The 20994-nt window shown below is 35.7% G+C and overlaps 1 protein-coding gene across 7 annotated transcripts in view; it reads right to left on the minus strand.

Annotated features, from left to right (window-relative positions):
• Dcc (DCC netrin 1 receptor) overlaps positions 1–20994 on the minus strand; it is a 1068266-nt gene that overhangs the window by 65133 nt on the left and 982139 nt on the right. For all 7 annotated transcript variants that reach the window (XM_040273028.2, XM_040273020.2, XM_021725006.3 and 4 more), the window contains exons 22-23: positions 12695–12760; positions 336–498 (exon numbers count right to left, since the gene is read on the minus strand). In XM_040273028.2, coding sequence (XP_040128962.1) covers positions 336–498; positions 12695–12760 — 229 coding nt within the window. The remainder of the gene's footprint in view (positions 1–335; positions 499–12694; positions 12761–20994) is intronic.

Raw genomic sequence — 20994 nt, forward strand, 5'->3', positions numbered from 1 at the left:
CTGTCAAAAGTGATAAATAAGTGCTTACAGAGAACACTGCCTTCAATTGTCTACAGGCGCTTGGTGAGAAAGCCAGAAGCAGGGACATGGTAGAATTCATTCACTGAGTATTAAAGAATACCCGCCTTCACTTGAAAAGAAGAATGTGGACTGAGAAGTATAAGCTAGCAGACATGCAAGTGGGTCTCCAGGGTTGCTGTTGTTACATCTGCAAGTCTAGACCTTACTCATTCATACTCCTGGAATGGACGGAGGCAAGGTTTGCCAAGGTCAGTTATGAAAGAACTCAGGAAGATGGTGATTTCTCTCCTCTTTGGGAGTCAACTGTTACTTACTTCCTCTGCTGGGCCGAAGAGCGCCGGGTGCAGATCACTGCCACAATCACCACTACCAGCACTGTGATGATGCCCACAGTGACCACGATGATCACAAGCAGGTTGCTGTTCTTCTGGGGGGTGGCGCTGCCATGCGGTGGGTGCATCTGCCCAATGGGTGGCTCTGGGAAAAGATGAGCACATGGAGTTCAGGTCTGGGAAGATGTGACTGCCAGTGTTTATCAAGCTCTGTAGGGTGGAGGGAATGTGAAGAGTTCCTATTGTTCTGAGAATGAGCAATGAAAAGTTAGAGGGGAAGACTTAAAACTTTCCACCCAAGATAAATGACCAATGTGAGTCCACACAAAAACTTTTATAAGAATGTTAATAGCAACATTACTCAGAAGAGTCAAGGTGGACATAAACGAAATGTCTATCCACTGAATGTGGTATATCCATGTGATGGAACATTACCCAGCCATAAAAAGAATGAAGTACTGACACATGCTATAATGTGGATGAACCACAGAAATATTATGCTAAGTGAAAGAAGACAGAAAAGAAGGCCACATACTGGACAATAACACCTAAAAAAATATCTAAAATAGGTAAATCTATAGAGATAGAGAGTATCTTGGTGGAGGAAAAGGATCAATGGAGAAGGACTACTCATAAGTATAGGTTTCCCTTTGGGGTGATGAAAATGTTCTGGAATTAGATTGTTAGATATTGGCAATGGTAGCATAACCTTATGCCTGCACTAAAAATAACTCCTTTGAACTCTTTGAAAGGGTGAATCTATGGTATGTGAGTTAGATCTCAATAAAAATTAAGCTCATATTAAGAACAAAGAGAAAGGAGAAGAAAGATGCTATTTGTACTACAAAAAATTTCAAAACGATAAGAACCAGAGTCTGTGATTTATGATAAAAGATTATTAATATTATGCCATAAAAGAAAATATTTTTATACCAACCACTTATAATTTATTCTATTTATCTTAATATGTTATCCAGAAAGCATACTGAGTTTTCAACTTGTCAAGAGTGCATGAATCCCACTCAAAATCCACCATTGAGTTCAAAAAGTGACATAGACTCTTGATATAAATGTGCTCTTGTGTTGCATCAGTAGTTCACTGTAGAAAATATTTAGGCAGAAAATAATAGAATAATGTGGCAGTTTTGATAAGTTGCTTACCTCATCAAGATGGCTAATGATTCTTTAAATCACATAAACCTCACTCAGTGGTCAATTAAAAATATTCTAAGTAATGTTTGTCACTAAAAGTTATAAATTTAAAAAATGTTGATATTAACTTACAATTGTACTTGTAAATTAATTTATAACATACCAAAATTCAGTGCATTTGAATGTTTTCTTAGAATTTGGTTTAATTTTTCTCTAACAACCTATTTTAGCTTTCTATACCCTCTGGGCAAAATATTTAGGCATTTTGAACCTTAGTTCCCTCATCTGTAAAATGGGAATAATAATAGATATTGTGTATACTTACTGTCAGAATTAGAGAAAATCCATGCAAAGTAACTGTCACAATGTCTTAGTAAGTTCTCACAATATCATTATTCAACATTAAATAAAAAGCTTGCCTAAATCTACCATAGCATTTGGGATACTTCTGCTGTGAACTTCCAAACTACAGATTTTTTTAGGAATAATCTTCAATGTAGGATTCAAGGATGCCAACTTTCACCATTCCATTCAACACAGTCCTTGAAACTCTAGCCAAAGCAATCAGGGAAGAAAAGAAAATTAAAGGAACACAGATAGGAAAAGAAGAGCTCAAATTATCTGTTAGCTGACAACATGATCCTATATTTAGAAGATCCAAAACAGTCTACCAGAAAACTTCTAGAGCTTGTAAATGAATTCAGCAAAGTAGTAGGATACAAGTTCAGAACTCATAAATCAATTGTTTTCCTATTCCAATAATAAATCGGCTGAAAATAAATTAGAAAAACTATCCTATTTATAATAGCTTTAAAAAAAACACTTTGGGAATCCATCTAACAAAAGAAGTGCAGGACTTCCACAATGAAAACTATAGAACACTAAAGGAAGTAATTTAAGAAAACCTTAGGTGATGGAAAGACCTTCAATGTTCTTTGATAGACAAAATTAATATTGTAAAAATGGCCATAATATCAAAAGCACTATATAGATTTAGTGTAAGTCCTATTAAAATTCCAATGGCATTTTTCATAGAAATAGGAAAAGCAGTTATGAAATTCATTTAGAAAAATAAGAGACCCAGAATAGCCAAAGCAATCCCTAGCAAGAAAGGGAAAGCAGGAAGTATTGCAATACCAGAATTCATATTATACTAAAATCTACTGTAACAAAAACAGCATAGTACCGGCACAAAAGCAGACATGAAGACAAGTGGAAAAGAATAAAAAACACAGAGACAAATCCTCACAAATACAGTTATCTCAGACAAGACAAAGGCACCATAAACATACATTGGTGAAAAAATAGTCTTTTTAACAAATGGTGCTTGAAAACCTTGAAGTCCACATGTAGTAGAATGAAATTTAACCACTATTCTCACCTTGCACAAAAGCCACCTTGAAGTGGATTGAAGACCTAGGAATAGACCAGAAACCCTGCATTTTGAGAAGAAAATGTAGAACCAACACTCCAACATGTTGGCTCAGGAACTGAGTTCCTTAAAAAGACTCTTAGAACTTAAAAAGTAAAGCCAATGATCAATAAGTGGGATGACATCAAATTGATAAGCTTCTTCACCACACAAAAAACAATCATGAGTGCGAATAATGTGTCAACAGAGTAGGAGAAAATCTTTGCCACCTGTTCCTCATATAGAACATTAATATACAGGATATACAAAGATCTTAAAAAACATACAAAAGAAACTCCCCAAATAACCCAATCAATGAATAGACAAAGAACTAAACAGCCATTTTTCAAAAGAAGAAATATAAATGGTAAACAAATATATAGAAAGATATATTCAACATCTCCAGCAATTAGAGAAATGCAAATTAAAACTACCTTGAGATTTCATCTCACTCCAGTCAGAATGGCTATTATCAAGAATACGAGTAATAATAAACGTTGGCAAGGGTGTGGGGAAAAAGGTTCACACAGATATTGTTGGTGGGACTGCAATTAGTGCAAACACTCTGGATAGCAGTATGGAAGTTCCTTAAAATCCTAGGATTGGAACAACAACATGATCCAGGTATCCCACTCTCCGCTATATACACAAAGGATTTAAAATCAGCATCCTACAGTGATGCAGCCACATCAATTAAAGCCACACAATTCATAATAGCAAAGCTATGGAGACAACCTATGTGTCCTCCATATCAGTATGAATCCATTTATTGCATATAACTAAAAAGAACCAATAAAACAAGAGTAATAAAAAAGTTGAGACAATATCTTTTGACAAGATAGTTAACTGAAACTGAAAAGACAATTACTTAATCTTAAATAATTATTGATTCATTACTATTGGAAAAATAATAGGCATATCTGATATAACTTGAACCTCACCTAAAGTCTTAGCATATTCTGATTATACATGAAAGAAATAAGATTTCCTTGAAGTAATTTTTATATTTACTTCAAAGGAATAGGACAAGTTATGAAAGGTCAGAACGTTCTGAATCATAGACTGACTTATTATTTGAAAAGTCATTTTATAGTAATATCTTAATATGCTTTTTCTGTACTTAATAAATTAATTGATTAGAATAAATTAACCTTTTATGTGAGAGCTTTCAAGGTAGATGGTTCAGGACCTCATGGTTTATATTAGCATGACTTAAATTTAACATTTACCAAACTTAGTTCAGATCATGCTTAATGGTGTGCCTTATGAACATTTAAAAGAAACCTGCTTATTTATAATTATTCAAATGCCTTTCTACCCAAGAAGATCATGTTGTAAGTCAGAAAATAATGTCTGAATCCTGCAGAGCCCCAGTGATATTATACTGCTATTTGCCTTGGTGATTTAGGGAGCATGAGAACTCCTACTACCTAGCTCTGGTTCTAGGCCTTTAAGATTTTCAATAGAAGTTTCCATCAGTTTTAAGGTTAGTATTCAAGGTCTTTCATTAATTTCCCAATCTCAGATCAAGGCTGAATGCTCAGAATATGTGACATCAATCAGAAGTTAAGAAAGTCAAGTGCAATGGTGTCTTTAGAAGCAGTGGTTTTGTGCTGTCAAGTTGTCACAAACACAGGGCTGTGAGTGAATTCCAAGCTGTGGCTTCGATAGATAAAAACAGGGTTGGGTTCCCGTGAGCCTCTGCACACAACATTTTTACTAGTCAATCAATATGTAACCTTATATAATGTGTGTTTTATTTAAAGACACCTTATTTAATGTATAATGTGGAGTAAATAACCTTGAATTCACAGCCAAGAGCAGTATAACTCATGCCTGAACAGAGAGCTTAACACATATTTTCTCCGTAAGGCAGAACACGCTTGTGCTTACAAATAGTAGAAAGCACTACAGTATTTATGTTCGCAGGTCATTGTAGGAAGGAAAATCACCAACAAAAGGTACCAAAAGAAAAAACAAACAAACAAACTTGGCACTAAATATGCCATTAAAAAGGAACTTGTTTACTTTGGAGATGAAGCAACAGGCAGAGATGCCTTGCTCCACCTCAGCGGGTACCTGCGCCTTGGGCAACTCAAATGTTCTGTTACTTTGTACAGGTCCATAAAGGACTATGAAAGCACCATGAGTATTGATTTGCAGGTTACAAGCAAATATTAACATGTAAGTGAGCTCACAAATATGGAACCTGCAAAGAATAAGAAATGACTATATATCTCAACATCTCCAAAATACCGATCCAAATTAAAAGGAAATTCAGAGCTCACAAATCTAGACTAGTGCCATAGGAGCTATGGGAGACAATACCACTGCAGCTACCTTTCAGCCATCAGCAGACAAGCTGCATGGAAAATTCAGAGATCTGCAAAACCCCTCCAGGTTGCTGTGATTATGCTATTAGAGTGTGGATAAACTGACCCAAGCTGGCACAGAGTTGGCCCTCAACAGACATTATGATGTGGTTTAATGTACTTCAACCTATATTATTTCTCCAATTTAAAGAAAAAAATATAGTTTTTAATATAGTATCTCTTCCTGGCATTAGCACACTAACATGGGTATCCAGTGTCTCAATAATCAAGGCCTATATGCATTCCATGAAAATCAGTGAGAATCACAATTTTTTACAGTCCCAAGAGCATTCCATTCATTTTAGTTTGATGATGTTTTGTCACAATAAAATGTTTCATCTTTTTTCTACTAAACTTAATAAAAGCAAAAATAGACATTCAAATAATATGATGGGTCTCAAGTACTAGTAAAGATTAAAAAAATGGCTTAGTGAAATAATCCCTTCAGTTTTTCTATGATGTTGTAAGCTTTCAAAAATATTTTATTGGTTCATTATATTTTCCCTCATAAATGTTGTGGGAAACAGAGTACTCAGTGCTTGAGTATATAGAAAAGGAACCAGGTATTGAATTTGGAAGCCCTGGCTCCTCTTTTGAAGACTAAAACCTTGGTCACAATGGCCGTGCCCTATTAGTTGTACAACACCAATAGCCAGGTGAACAGTGTGAACACAGGAATGATAATCCCAGTTCTGAGGAAAGACAGACAATGGAACTTTCTAGTTAGACACTGCACACTTTTCCTACAACAATAGTTGGAATACTTTGAGCTCAACCTATGTCTTCATAATTTTGCTGGTCTTTGAATTGAATGGAAATTCATTCAGCCTTGATAATTTAAAAACATTTCCCCTTATAATTGGGTACTATAGACAACCAGCTGAAACAGACCCACAGATAATCTAGAATAGTATACCCTAAAATGAAATATTCATCAGTGCAATGAGGAAAGAATAAAACAAAAAGAAAAACAAAAAAAAAAAAACAAAAAAAAATTTTGGTCAATTAAGTTGAAAAAAATTAATATTTCTTGTCTCAGAAATATAAACATTTCCTAAAGATCCAGTTCGATCTTGAGAATGCTATGTTTTGATCAAGAGAGGCCTGATGGCTAACATCATAGAATTTACGATTTACTGGAAAAGATTGATATTAAACAGGTTCTCAGGCAAATAATTATAAAATTACAATTATAATATAGTGATATTAAAAGAAAAGTATTAGAGTTCACATTGATATGACATGAGAACATGTGGTTGGTGATGGTCGCTTTGAAAGGGCTCATTCAGGAAGTCACAGGCTGAATCATGAAGAATGCTAGGAGGTAGACTTTGTTCCCTTACAAGGGAATTGGAAGTGGGCTATGGATCTAGAACGTTGGGCACGGAAGAGAGAATGGCATATGATGAGGTTGGAAAGAGAAACAGGACCCTGTCGTACAGAGCTCATTCAGTTACCTGAAATGCAATCACAGACCATTTAAGGGTTTTCTTGATTGGTTTTAGGGAGACCTCTCTGGCTGCCGTCGGAAGGCAGGTTGGTGGAAGCAGAGGCACGCTAAGAGGATGTTAAAGATCTTTGGATGAAGATGGGGGTTTGAATAGAGATGTGGCAACTGTGGACATTGACACAATGTAGTCTGAAAGCAGAGGAGCAAAATGCTGGTTTTATATGGGGGAGGAGAGAAAGGCAGAGGCAGGCTTGGGCTTAGGCAATAGTCCTCACGTCTGAGATGTGGTGATGGGGAAGGGAAGGCTCAGAGAGGAAGAGCCCATGCCCAGTCTTGAATACACTGGAGTGGATGGTAAGAGTGCAGCAGGCAGTTGGAAGGGCTGCACTAGAGAAATGAATTGGGGAGTCTGGATGAAATTTGAAGTCTTGGAAATGTATGAGATCACCAAAGTCAACAATATAAGAATAAGCAGAAAATCTCTCTCAGAACTAAGCTCTCTAGTGTTCAAGCAAAAAAAGAAGACCCCAATAAAACATAAGCATAGGACCAAGACATTTTCTCCAATGCTTCAGTGCCAATGCTACATTTTGTTCTTTCCAGAGCTTCTCATGGGACTCATATCCCTTAAACCCTCCTCAGGTAACAGTGATCTGGCTCCATGGTTTTCAACCTTCATCCCCACTCGGGGGAAACATGGCAGCATCTAGAGACATCTGTGTTATTAAAACACAGGAGAAGAAAGCCAATACTGGCGCTCAGGGGATAGAGGCCAAGAGTGCTGCTAAATGTTCTAGTGATAGGGCAGCCTCCGTAACAAAGGATCATCCAACTCTCCATGTTGCTAGTGCTGAGATTAAGAAGTTCTTCTCTCGTTTGAAACTGTCTATGCTCAGATGGAAAAACTGAAATCCAAAAAGTTTCAGTGATCTTTCTGTTCACACAGCCTGAATGCCTGGAAAAGTGAGCTCTGGGGTCTGAGGTTAGGCTGGATCCTTTAAGGTCCTGTGGGACATTTATGTGTGGGTGAGAGGCCAGCGTAGCCTCTGCTGGTCACCATCCTGGGTCCTAGACATGCAGGTGCTTTCAGTTATCTTTCCATCTGGGGGAAAGCTATAAAATATGACTCTGGACCTTTGTTTTGGCATTAAGATGGCTACTGAGTATAAGCCTAGGTGTCTTCTAGTTTTACCAATCTCAGAACAGTCATTTCAAAGGAACTTCATCTATACATTATCTTGTTTGGCTAAAATGTTATTGAATTCTGAAAAGAAAAAAAAAACAACCAAACAAACAATGTTTCAAAAACTGAGGGCGAACCATGGCCTTTTCTCTGACATTCACTCCAAAAGAGTGCATGTCACATTTTAAAGAGCATTGAATACAATTCCAAGTATTTGAAATATTAAGTAGTAATGTTGACTTTTTGGCTAATAATGAGGTGCCAAAATATTAAAAATATATTAAATTATTAAAAAATATTTTAAAATATTAAAAAACAAGTTTAACTTGTTTTTTTTTCCAAAGATTGAGGCTAATAAAGTAATAATTTTTGTAAGGCTAATAGATCTTTCAATGCAACTGACTAAACCGATTTTGTGAATTACAGGCAGAACAACCCGTATAAGGAAACTGGTGCTTCCCTAGGAGAAATACAGGATTAAGTTTAAGTCATTGTCGTAGTTGTGGTCATTCGTACAAATATAAACTCGCAAAATATATTTTCAGGATTTGAAGATTTTTCAGTGTTAAGAATGTGGACCATGATTTAAAATGGAAAGCATCACAAGCAAAATACGAGCCTATCACCACATATTAGCTTTGATTCTACCTGCCATGAGAAAATAATTTAGGAAGCCTCTTCAGTTTCTACAATTTAATTAAGGGCTTCCAACTGTAAGAGTAAACATGAACTATAGCTTTGTTTTTCCTTTATCTGAATTCTAAAAGGGCATTTTTAAAAGAGTGGCATGCTCGAAAATAAAGTAAATGATTAGCAAGGTCTAAGCTTATTTGCAACTGGCAGGAGTATCCTCACAATAAGCCATTATTCTATTACAATGCTTTGAAAGATGAACTCTGCAAGTGTAGGAAGAGCCAGGAAACCTCTATAATTCTGCCACTCTAGGGAGATGTATGAAATTTCATTGACTGCTGGTTTTTGTTGACGCAGGCTGGTTTTAACAGTGAATTGAGATTGGACTTTTGTCATTCAGGGGCCTCACTTGCACATCTAATTGGGAAACATACCCACTTCTGAAATCTGAAGACATTAGCAGAATGTTAATTAGGAAGCTGGATTTTCAGAGGCTGTTGCTGATTTGCTTGTAATAGCCAGGGCTAAAGGCAAATTACATATTTACCATAATTTATCTGCTTGCATAATAGTATAGGAAACAGATTAAGTTTGCCTTCCACCACCCATGTGTCTTGAGGTTATAAATTCACTGTAATCAGCCAATTTGTTATTCCTGTAGGTAATCTAGAAGTATTTCAGGTGCTTTATGTATCCCGTGCATATAACATGAAATCCCTAAAATACCATTAAGTGATGCAGAAAATTGGGGAGGGATAATATGAATAATTTATATCAACTGGCCCAAAGCCACTGACTGTCACTAGTCTATTTTGTCTTCATGACTTTGTCCTGTGAGATAATGTTTATCAGGTCAAATTTAATTATGATTGCATTCTCACTAGGAATCATAAATTAAATGGTAAAAAAAATGAACACAGTGACCTGCATTTCTTTCCATTACTGTCTTCTGAGGTCTGAATCTTTTGAAAAGAAAAGTTCTGTTGATATATATGCTTACCTCAAATTTAGGCTGGGCTTTCTTTTAACCAGAGTTCATGTTATTTTGAAGGGTGAGTTCAAAGAATCAATACCAAGCCATTTAGCTTGACCCAAAATTGGAAATGATAGATTGGGCAAGTAAGAATACTGGGGTCCAGCTAGGTTCAAATCATATCCCATTGCTAATGCAAACATACTTTGAGATGCATATGTACATGAGATGAGAATCCCTTACAAGCTTTTATCTCTGATTCATAGACCCTTAACATAATTCAGATTTTACAGGGCCTCCTTATCTTTGTAGTTAGTAAATCTGATAATTCCGTTGAGTCCATTAGGACATGCAGTTCAACAGAGCACATCATTCTGGGCCAGTGGTCCTTGTTGTTCTACCTTTAACACATGTGACCCCTGCTGAGTGATGGTTGAAAGCTTGAGGGGACAATGGCTCTTTCTCCATTATCCATGCTGATTCTCTCTTTAATTTCCTGGTACCCTGTCCCATCAAAAGGTATTATCCTGTGCTAGTATAAATGGTTGTGCCCTTAACTGAAAATGAATTTCAATTTAAAACTCCCTGTAGAAACAGAATCTCACAACTGACACTGTTGGGTGATTCCAAAGGGCACAATGTTAATTTCCCACAGGGACTCCAAACCTACCATCTATCCTAAGATAACCAATACTACAATTATGTTTCCCTACACAATTTCAACAACTTCTTTCTTTTGCCCTCCTGTCCTTCTCTGGGATTTTCCTCACCATCTTTCATCTTCTGAGTGCCCCTCTGCCTTGTTTACCCACCTAATTCAACCTTATTGCTCCTGCAGTGGTCTTTCAGTTTGTACCCACAGCTCACTGCAAGTGCTCTGCACTCCATGAGGGCTTGCATTTATTGATTGACTGCCTGAATGCATGAAATGCATTTGGCATATTGTTCTAGCTGAAGATTAAAAATTGAAGCAGAAGAGTGAGTTAATGAAACTTGGAGGAGGAAACTACCAATACCTAAACCCACTTTATGGAGCATGCCATTGGTCTGCTTTTAGTCTTCACACATCTCTCCTCTCATCTTCCGGATATAAACTCCCATATTGTGCATATCAGGAACTACCAGAGCCAAGGATTAGCTGTAAAGAGTGTTGCTTAGATGAGGAAGGAGGACCAGTGAACAATAAGAAGCTGAAAACATCCCAGACAAACTGAATATAACATTAGAGAGGCTAGACTGGAATGTATATTCAGGAAACTTGCTATGGTCTGAATGTTTGTGACCATCCTCAGACCCCGAGTCCTATATTGAAATCAAACCTCTTTATGGGGACATTTAGTGGGAGGGCATTTGGGAGATAACTCGATCATATGGGCAGAGCCTTTATGAATGGCATTAGCGCCCTTAGAAGAGACACCTGGGAGAGTTTCATTGCTCCTTGCACAAGGAAAGAACACAGGTAGAAGTCACCATCTGTGAAGCAGAGAATAAGCCTTCATCAGATTCTCAGCTTGCTTGCACTTTGATTTTGTACTTTTCAGCCTTCAGAGCCGTGAGCAATAAATTCCTATTTTTTACAAAGTATCTAATCCAAAGTGTTTTGTTATAGCAACAGAATTGAACTAAGATAAAATTTAAATGTAAGAAAATGTTTATGCTCAGGCAAAAGGCATTAGTAGTAGAGGAAGATATGGCAGACAACTTGAAAAGAGGAGTCAGTAAGTGAAAATATGTTCCTGGGTCTGTCACTAGCCAGAGGAAGGAGGCACTGAAACTTTGCTCAAGTAGCATCTGGCCTACTGCACATTTCTCTTTGGGGAAATGGATGCATTAGATTATCATAGTCTATGGTAGAAAATAGTTACTGAACTCACCCCCTTATTCTGATATCACACTCAGCAAATAACTTTTACATCACAATATTGGCTTCCCATCTGGATTTTTTAACAGAAGACCACCCTAACAGAAGGTTATCTTCTCAGTAATCAAATTTTTCATGAAATCCTGCTAAAATGGTTAAATAAAGAATTATATTGTTTCCTAAAATAGAATACTGTACAGCCACAAAGATAAATTATGAATAAGAGTGGTTTTCAAACACATGGAAAAATCTCAGAAAGCTAAAGATGAAAGCAAGGTGCAGGAGGATACTGTATGATAGTATTTGATATGATGGTATTTCTACACATTTACAAACATAAAATAATACACTGTTTAGGGATACTTATAAAAATGTGGTAAGCTTCAAATTTGGGAAAGTGTTTATATCAGAGTGAGGAATGATAATGGAAAAGAAGCATGTGGTAATGCAGAGACATACAAGAGATTTCAATTGTCTGTTAAATATTTAGTATCTTAATTTGGTGGCAGCTACCCAACTCTTTGACATTATGAATATCTGATTTTATTTTTAGTAATTCAAACAATGCAACAGCAATATATTTTAAATAAATCATCTATCTATCTATCTATCTGCCTACCTACCTACCTACTTATCTATCTATCTCTCCACTGGGAAGTTGGCTAGTACTTATTTATCCTTCCAGAGACTGTGTTTTAAACAACTTAGGACAGGGCCCTGGAATGTAGCCCATATCAAATTGTCTCCTTCCCTTGAAGTTTTGGGTCCTGCCTACATTTGTTTATACTAAAAGCCAACAGCTATATGGGCAAGCTTCACAGAGTGGGCAAAACAAATGTCTAGTCTTAAAAAACAAAAGAAAATTAACAATAAAATGCTCAAGGACTTATGGAGTAAATGTAGTCTATATGTGAAAGGATTCCATAACTTCAATTTATGAATTCTAGTTGATTTCCGTTTAATCAAACCTAGTTATCTTCTTCTCTAAAAAATTCATTTTTGTAAACATTTACAATACTTTACTTACCACATTAGAATCTAGGTATTTTGTAGTCCTGTATCATTTATAGAATGCTTTATGCTTGAACTTCTCTATTTTTTAAATGCACTTGTCACCTCCCATTGGCATCATCTCTTGGTAGAGAGTTAACAGGTTTGCTAATATAACTTCAGGTTTCTACTATGCCACAGAAATCCTAAGTCTGGGGTTCTTGGTACTTTTCAATAGATATTTTTCTTCAGACACTCTAGCATTAACCATTTAATTAGTATAACTAATTCTATAGAACCTAATTTATATTCTTACCATTGAGAGTGCTTCTGTCAATCAAATTGGTATCAACTGGCCAGTAACTTCCATCTCCATGACGACCTGTTTATTAGAAAAGTACATTAGAATGTTAGTGGATATACCCCATGAAAGTAAAAAATAAAACAAAAAATAAATATTTAAAATTACACAATAATTGAATGAGATTATTTTGCCTACCTCCAAGAAAGTCTGACAATATTAATATAGTTATACCTGTGATGTTATTTTTCATATTTCCATGAAAATAGACTCCCTTAAACCAAATAAATTCAAATCCTCCCTGGTAAATGATCCCCATCCTCTTTCCTTGCTCTTCTCCCAATATTTTTATGAAAGTGACAAGTAGTGGTATTAAAATGGTGTGCTCCCCAACTTTTCAGAACAGAAATTAGGCAGGTCACAGTTCCGAGGTTCAAACTTTACTGGCACCCTTCAGATATGAGTTTATGATAAGTTTGTAACTATTCTACCAGGGGACCATAAAATTCATCTCATAACTTTGCTTTGAATATATTTTTTGTTGTAGCTGTGTGTGCCAAACAAAGTACCTGTGTGTGAGGTAATAGATTAGAAGTAGAGTTGGGGAAGTTCTCAACCCACACCATCTGAATATTTCTTACAAATATACCACAAAAGGAAGAAGGCTGCAGTATTGGAAACCATGCCTTCTAGGAGGTGTTTAACAGTTGTGAAAGTAGTATTTAGGAGAACTGAATCAGAAATTAACCACACATAAGTATAATGCAATCCCAAACTTAATGTTGTTTTTCCACAAGCAGACCCTTTTTACTGATGCATGTGTGCAACTGTCATTATTTGATTAGATTTTGAGTTGTAGACTATCTAAGTGGACCTCTTACAGAAAAACATGAGAGTTGAATCTATGTGCAAATCATAGCAGAACATAGCTAACTCTCCATTTTATTTGCTTCAAAATGTTTTTTCTGAGAGCAGTTATAATCAGTGGGTGACAAACAGGAAGTCCATTCAGGCAGTCAGCAGAAATAACATGGGTTGTTTTCCCACATTTATGGATTTCAGATTACTTCCCCCTTATGGCTTTCAAGCTCTGGTCTTGTGACATTCTTTTGAACACCAAACATTCCTCTTACTAAAGCTTTCCTAAGACCTCATCATTTTATTTGCAAAAGGGTTGTGAAGAAACAACTTAGTATTCTGTTCACTGACTACACATGTACAATTTTTAAAATTCTTTTGATATTGAATTAGGGCTGAAGTTAAAATGGACAGCAAGCTTCCAACAAGCAATGAAAGAAATTAATCTCATTACATATGTCTTCAGCAGAAAATGGCATGATTAACATCTTCTGAGTCAATGACTGAGTGGACCAGGAAGTGGAAATTAGGGTGTGTGTGTGTGTGTATGTGTGCGCGCATACACATATGCACATGCGTGTGCATACGTGTGTGCAAAAGGTGTGGCTGGGAAAACGACAATAAAATGAGCAGAAACTGTGAAAATTTTGGTGGTCTGACTAAAATGTGGACAAGATTAACCCTTTTCCAAATGCCTTGCTTATTTGATTCTGATGCATTTGAAGTTTCAATGAGCAGAAGAAAAGCTTTGCCCACGGGACACTGTGAGATCAATGTTGGAAGAAATGAAGTGAGACAGAAGTTCTGTATGAATATTAAGATGACTTTTGTAGCAACTCAAAGCAGCTAGATTGCAAAGCAGTCAGCCAAAAGAGATGCTAACAACCTCATCACTTAGGCCAGTATAGGCAATAAATGATTCCTATTGGGAGTAATCCTGTATTGGCTGGAAATTAGGTAGATAGCCTGTGGAGGATTTTCCTTCTCTAGCATCCTGACAAATGTCTTTTTAATGAAGTTTCCAACTCTCCCTGCTAGTTTGTGGGAGGATGCAGAAGAAAGCCCACAAGCACATACATATATTACTTAGACATTAAATTCTATGGGTATAGCACTCCTTAGATGTAGCCAGGCTATTGATTACATTGCAAATTTCAATAAGGAGGAAAATAAATCCAATGTCACAGAGGTCAGAGTCCTGGGTAAGAGTAAGGAACACAGGAAATTATTCTAATTAAGAGAGTAGCTTAAAATGCAGGCATTCTACCCAAAGGATCTAGTGTGTTGACACAAGTAAAGTTTTTGTTGGCTATAATTAGATTGGTACCACAAAAGAAAAGTTAACAACAGACCAAAAGAAAGTACTTTAAGGAATCATGATATCATCAATGAGAAAGATTGGATTTATGGTAATTTAGATTTCCTACACCAGTTCAACTGAGAGAACACAAAACCCTTTCTGGGATATTGATGAGCCTGGAATCTCTTGATCTAAAGACACAAGAATCAAATTTTAATTTTACGTGCCAAGTTCTCATTCCCTCAAATATGTCATTTAAATTCCAAGAAGGCTTCCTTCAGAAAGTCTTCTCCCACTGTTGCAAGGCAGGTACCAAAATGTTATAAATATGGAGATGTTGGAAACGAAAGAGGAAAGGATACTGGTGATACTGCCTGGCAGGCCAAGATTTTTTAAGGATTTGTTACTATGGTATCATATTTGCTAACTTGGTTAATTTCATAAGCACTGATTTAGCAAAAGAGAGGAGTAATTAGCATTTGGAAGATGGTTGGAGTGAAAGTCAATTAATGCAAAGATACAAACTACTGCCCTGTTCCAGAGGTCTAAATTTTATTAAAAGAGCATTAAACTGGTAATAATTCATTCAACACTTATTAAATGCCTACTACATGAAAGGAATAGTCCTAGATCCTCAGGGAAGAGGAACTATAAAAAGATGTATTAGCTATAAATCCTACCAGAGTTGGTTTATTGTATCCAAAGCCTAAATAGGACAATCCATACTGAATATTAGCCAATTGTTAATATTTTTAATTTAGTCTGACTTTAAGGAATTAAGAATAACTTAAGCCATCTATTACTTTAAGATCATTATTAGATTTGGTTGAATTGTTTTTCATTTATCTATAGCATTAAAACTACTTGTAAATAAAAATAAGGTTTGATGTTAAATTCCATTACATTATAGTTTCTATATTTATTTTAAGACCCCTTATCATTTTGATAATGTACTAAATATTTAACTTTTTTAAAAAAATTAAAATTCCAAATATTTAATTTAAGTCAAATCTAAATAAAACTTATTTTTTGTTTTGCACATAATGTGATAGAGTTCAGTGTATACAGTTTTTTTCCTCCCAAATAAAGCTCAACATGGCTCAAAGAATTAAAAATGGTACTTTATTTTTTTCTTTTTTGTATAATTAGTATCATTTTATATGAGTACAATGATAAAAATATGTAATTCTATGTAATATACTAGTAAAAGCTCATATTTTCTTAGTAGAAATTGAGCATGGGAGAAAGAAGCTGATGAAGAGTAATCAATTTATATATCTCTTAACTGGATAAGATTTCATCTAGATAGTTTTATAAAAAGAAAGAAAGATCACTTTTGCAAGGACATTTTGATAATTAAAGCAAATATTTTCTATGGCTATCTTAGGTTTTGAATCCAGAATTGGTTGTTTCATAAAGAAAAATTAGACAAAAGTAAAGGGCTTATGGTGGATTTTACAAAGAGAAAGTTTGTGGCTGATTTTGAATTATTTAAAATAGTTAAAAGACAGTTAAATATATTTTATTTAGGGACCTCCTTAGGTAGGTCTTATCCAGAAATTTCATGCTCCTCTCCCTTATTTAATCTTGAAAATACTATAAACTACAAAGTCACTTCAGAAGTTATTTTTTATGTTTTATTTTAAAAATATATTTTCTGAGGAGTTTCCTTTTCACCATGATCTAGGTGCTTTCTTACACAAAAGTTAATGTCTCCTTGACTTCCCTGCCACTTGCTCTCTGGACTGAGGGAACAAAGGAAAGAAGTAACTCAACCTCCTTTAGGAAGTGTGTCCATTGTTGAATCCCTTGGTGCTGACCAGAGCGATATGTGCTGTGATCAGTGTCAGATGAATGACTAATGTCAGGATACTTTGTGATAGAGTAATGAGGGGTGTGCATTATAATCCATACTGAATATTAGCCCATTGTAAATATTTCACAATTTACTCTTTATAATCTTGTTCTTACATGCCATGTAAGTTATTGCTTATATATTTTTATTCTGGTTTTGTGTGTGTGTGTGTGTGTGTGTGTGTGTGTGTGTGTGTGTATCTAAAAATCATACAACATCAACATTTATTTTAAATCCTTACTTGTGGCATAGATAAGAATATTTCCCATGATAAAAAATTTTCCATTTTCCTACCAAGGATTGATTCATTTGGAATTTCAGTGCTAGAGTCTGATTTCTCTGTGTATATTGAAAAGGAGAGAGCAGAAAGTTAAATGGAAGAGGACATAAGAGAAAACTGGATGCTGTGGTTGTTATCTATTCTTTAATCCATCTTCTATGAATGGAGATAACAAAGGTTCCTGCAAGATGGCATCCGTGCTCTCAATCCCTAGAGAAATACACATAGCCCATTATTTAAATAAAACAGACAGATCAGTCATCTACATATGTTCAATATACATCCTTCCAAGAATGCAGAGCATGGAGATATCATTTTCATCTTAGAATTGGTTCTCTCAGAATAATTCTGGTGATAATGATGGAAATTGTATCGATTTTTTGTCTTGTACACCAGTGGATGAAGAATATCTATTAATGCCATCTGAATACAGTTTTACTGTCCAGCACAAAGAACATATCAAGATATATTTAAAGTAGATTATTTCTCAGGGGCTAGAAAATGTGTCTAAGAGATCAATTTATCATGCAGTTGATAATATTGTTGACTTTGAACAAAGAGATCGGGACATCAGAAACCAAGAAGAATAGCCAACACCTAGGATATTTCAAATACATTTTCATAGAAGAGAACTAATGAGTTTTTTCAATCTTTTCTAAAGTCCAACATATTATTTTTCAAATAAGCAGAAAAGAAAGTTTACTCAATGAAAGAAAATGTCACTCCTCTCTGTGTAAGGTAGCTAACATGCCTCCCATATATTAAGACTTTGTGATCAACAAATCCTGTTGCTTTCCCTTTCTAAAAACCTTTGTGATATTTTCTACCTGTAGAAAGTCTAAGAGCAATAATTTTCAGACTAGGAATGAATTTGGTAAATTATTCATAGCATAAGGAAACCAAATATGCCATGGTGCATATTTTCTTTATCCTTAAGGGGCAGGTTTTCTTGCAATTTCAGTTTTTGTCTGTTTGACATAAAATATGAACCGAGTTGATTCCCGCTAGGAAGCAAACTCATTCTTAAAGAATCCTTAGAAATGAAACTAACAACTAAGTTTATAATTTCACTTATAAATGTCATAAATAGACTGACAATATAGATATGAAAATCACCATACTTTAAGAGTAAAGGAGGATGCTAAGTTTTGAGATATTAATCAGGACATTCCTGGACAAAATGGAAAATCTAGGCTTTCTACACATGGACCATTTAGACCACTAGATCTCTTATCCTCATTTTTGCTCTTGGTCAGCATCTTAGCTAGAGTCTAGGTCTTGACTGTCTCAGGCATAGGTGTGCTCTCTTGCAGAGCTTGGTAGCTTATAGGTAGAGACTTTGCCTGGGGAATCTTCTAGGGCAGGAAAAAAAGTTTAGAAATACTGAACTTCTTCACAAGCTCCAAAGCAAAAGCAGCACTGCGCCAGACCATCTGGATTCCTGAACATGATGATGGTGGGTATCAGTTGATGAGAAGTTTTAGCATAAATATCCTGCAAATCAGATCTATCTTATGAAAGCAAGGGGTTTAAAACAAAAAATAAAAATAAAAATCAAATATTAGGGGGCCAAAGAACAGAGACAGGTCAATAATATCTTTTGATTTTAGAAAAGCAATTAATTTCCTTCTTACAGTTTCCAAGAAAGCAAAGCTCCAAAGTGCTGATTTATATAATTCTAATTAGTCCATCTCTCTTTAGCTGGTTGCTGATGAAACCAGGTAAATTGCCCCCAATCATGCATATCATAAACTGACACATATCTAAAACCCATTAAGTTTATTAGTTGTTGTAATTATGAGTCACATAAATTTAGAATGAACTCTGATTAACAATTCAATCGTTAACAGAGTAAGTATAAAGACTTAATTGCTCATGATATGGTGGCTGCTGGTGCTCTCTGGAATCTTTCCTCCCACCAGGTCTCCTCATATACCCTCTAATGCATCTGAAATAATGGCTAGCATAGAGGTCTCAGTTCACTTTTAGATACAACTTCATTAAATTTACAAAGCATTATGTTTCTCTAACTATGGGAAATTTTCTGGATAACTGTATCTTCCCAAGAGCTAGTCCTTCCACCAGAATACAACGTGGAAAAGTGAGGAAGAAGGCTTACACAAGAGCATACTCTCTCAAAGACCACAGACTGATTTGTGGCAGCCTTCCCTTTCTGGGTGAATTACTTCAAAGGCAGACACAATATGTCTTGTGTCTGAGTGAAGTTCCAAGCAGCACAGGGAGCAGTGGGGAAAAGTATGATAGCTCTTTCTTCTCCAAGTGACTATGTGTCTGGAAGCTGCAGCTGCAGTATGAAGATCCTAGAATGTGAGCATCCTGCTGGCTGCATGCCTACGTGCAAGTGATGCTCCCATTGGAGTACAGTGTTTCTTCATTCATGCAAATGTCTCTGTGTTCCCACCATTCCCACAACAAACGTGTCCACTGGATCTACTGCTCTAAGCCCTGGGGACAGAAAATGAGTATCAGAGAGGCCTGTAAATGAGTGCAAAGGAAACAGGTTAAGTTAATGATCATAACCACATGGTAATTTCCAAAAATTAGAAAATATACATAATTTTAAGTAGGTATCCCAATGATTAAAAAGGTTGATGACGTATGCCTAAAAAAAATGATGGAAGGCTTCTCAGTGGAGATAGCATTTGAGGTAAGAATGAAAGGGTGAGTTGGAAGTTATCAAATAGAGAAAAGTGAGGTAGATGAGTTTACAAAGACAGTAAGACATGAAATTAAAAAAAAAAACCTCCCTATATGGTCTTCCAGACTCTAGAGTTTATTTTGTAAGGTACAGAAATCCACTGAAGGTATTTTAAGTAGAACAGTGACATGCAATTTAGAAATTTTATTCTGGGAAGAATAAATGAATTAGAAGATACTGTTGCCATAAATAGGGTGAGAATAATATTAATAACTCTATGAAGTAGATGTTATTAGCCTCATTTTATAGATGAGTAAACAGTGACTTATAAAAATTAATAAACTCAGGATTGCATTTTAAGTGGTTGAGTCTGACAAGCTCTGATGATGATTTCACCATCAGTGGATTAGTTACTAATGGGAAGGGCAAATTAGAGCATTTCTAAGAGGTGATCCTGGTTGGCATTGTGAAGGTTTAGGCAAGTGTGATTTGAGATGCTGTCTCTACTTACAATAGGACACAGAGTGGGAAAGAGCCTTTGGAGGGGAAAGGAAATAGTTTTTGTTTGCAACCAGGCAAAGCATTTGGAAAAGACATAACAGAAGGGGACAAAACAGGCGAAGACAGCTTTTAGAAGGTGACTAAACACTAAGGCTCCAAACTTATTTTCTATATCAGGTCATTCTGTCCATGCTGTGCCCCACAATCACATCCTCAAGTAGGGAAGATCGGCATCAGTGGCCAAGAATAAATAGGGTTTACGAGACTCTCAATGCAGGTTTGCACATTATTTTGCAAAGTGCTGTTCTAGCTTTCCTCTGGACCCATCCTGTAATCCTTACTATTTGCTCACTTTTTTTTTTTTTGGCTTCCTGACTTTCCCTTCCTAAGACTTCTCTAAATAAGAGTTCAACTAATCTTTCCCCAGGAACTTATCTGTATTGATTCAGGTTTTACCTATGTATTTGAAATTCAGTATTAGGTTTGAAGTCATTTCTACTCTAGCCCATAGTGATTTTCCATCTGAAATCCTATGACATTCATATGTGGACATACCATCCGAATTGAACTTTTGTATTTTTTATTGGACTGGGAATGTTAATACCCTTTTCTTAGCCATATTACAAGCTTCTTGAAGAGGGACCCATGGAACTGTTTTTTTTTCTTTCTTTCTGATGTTTTACCACATCTAGCCCTGTGCTAGGTACATAGTTATCAAGTTGTCAAAAGGGAGTCTAGTTCTTTTCATACTCCCTATCCACAATTCCAAACCTCATTGGTGGCATTAGTTTTTATGTGTTTTTCCTTTATGAACTCAGAATTACAAGCAGCTGGTGAAATTTAAGTCTATAAATTCTTTTTG

Source organism: Ictidomys tridecemlineatus, chromosome 13 (genome assembly GCF_052094955.1).
Source record: "Ictidomys tridecemlineatus isolate mIctTri1 chromosome 13, mIctTri1.hap1, whole genome shotgun sequence".
Taxonomy (NCBI): Eukaryota; Metazoa; Chordata; class Mammalia; order Rodentia; family Sciuridae; genus Ictidomys; species Ictidomys tridecemlineatus.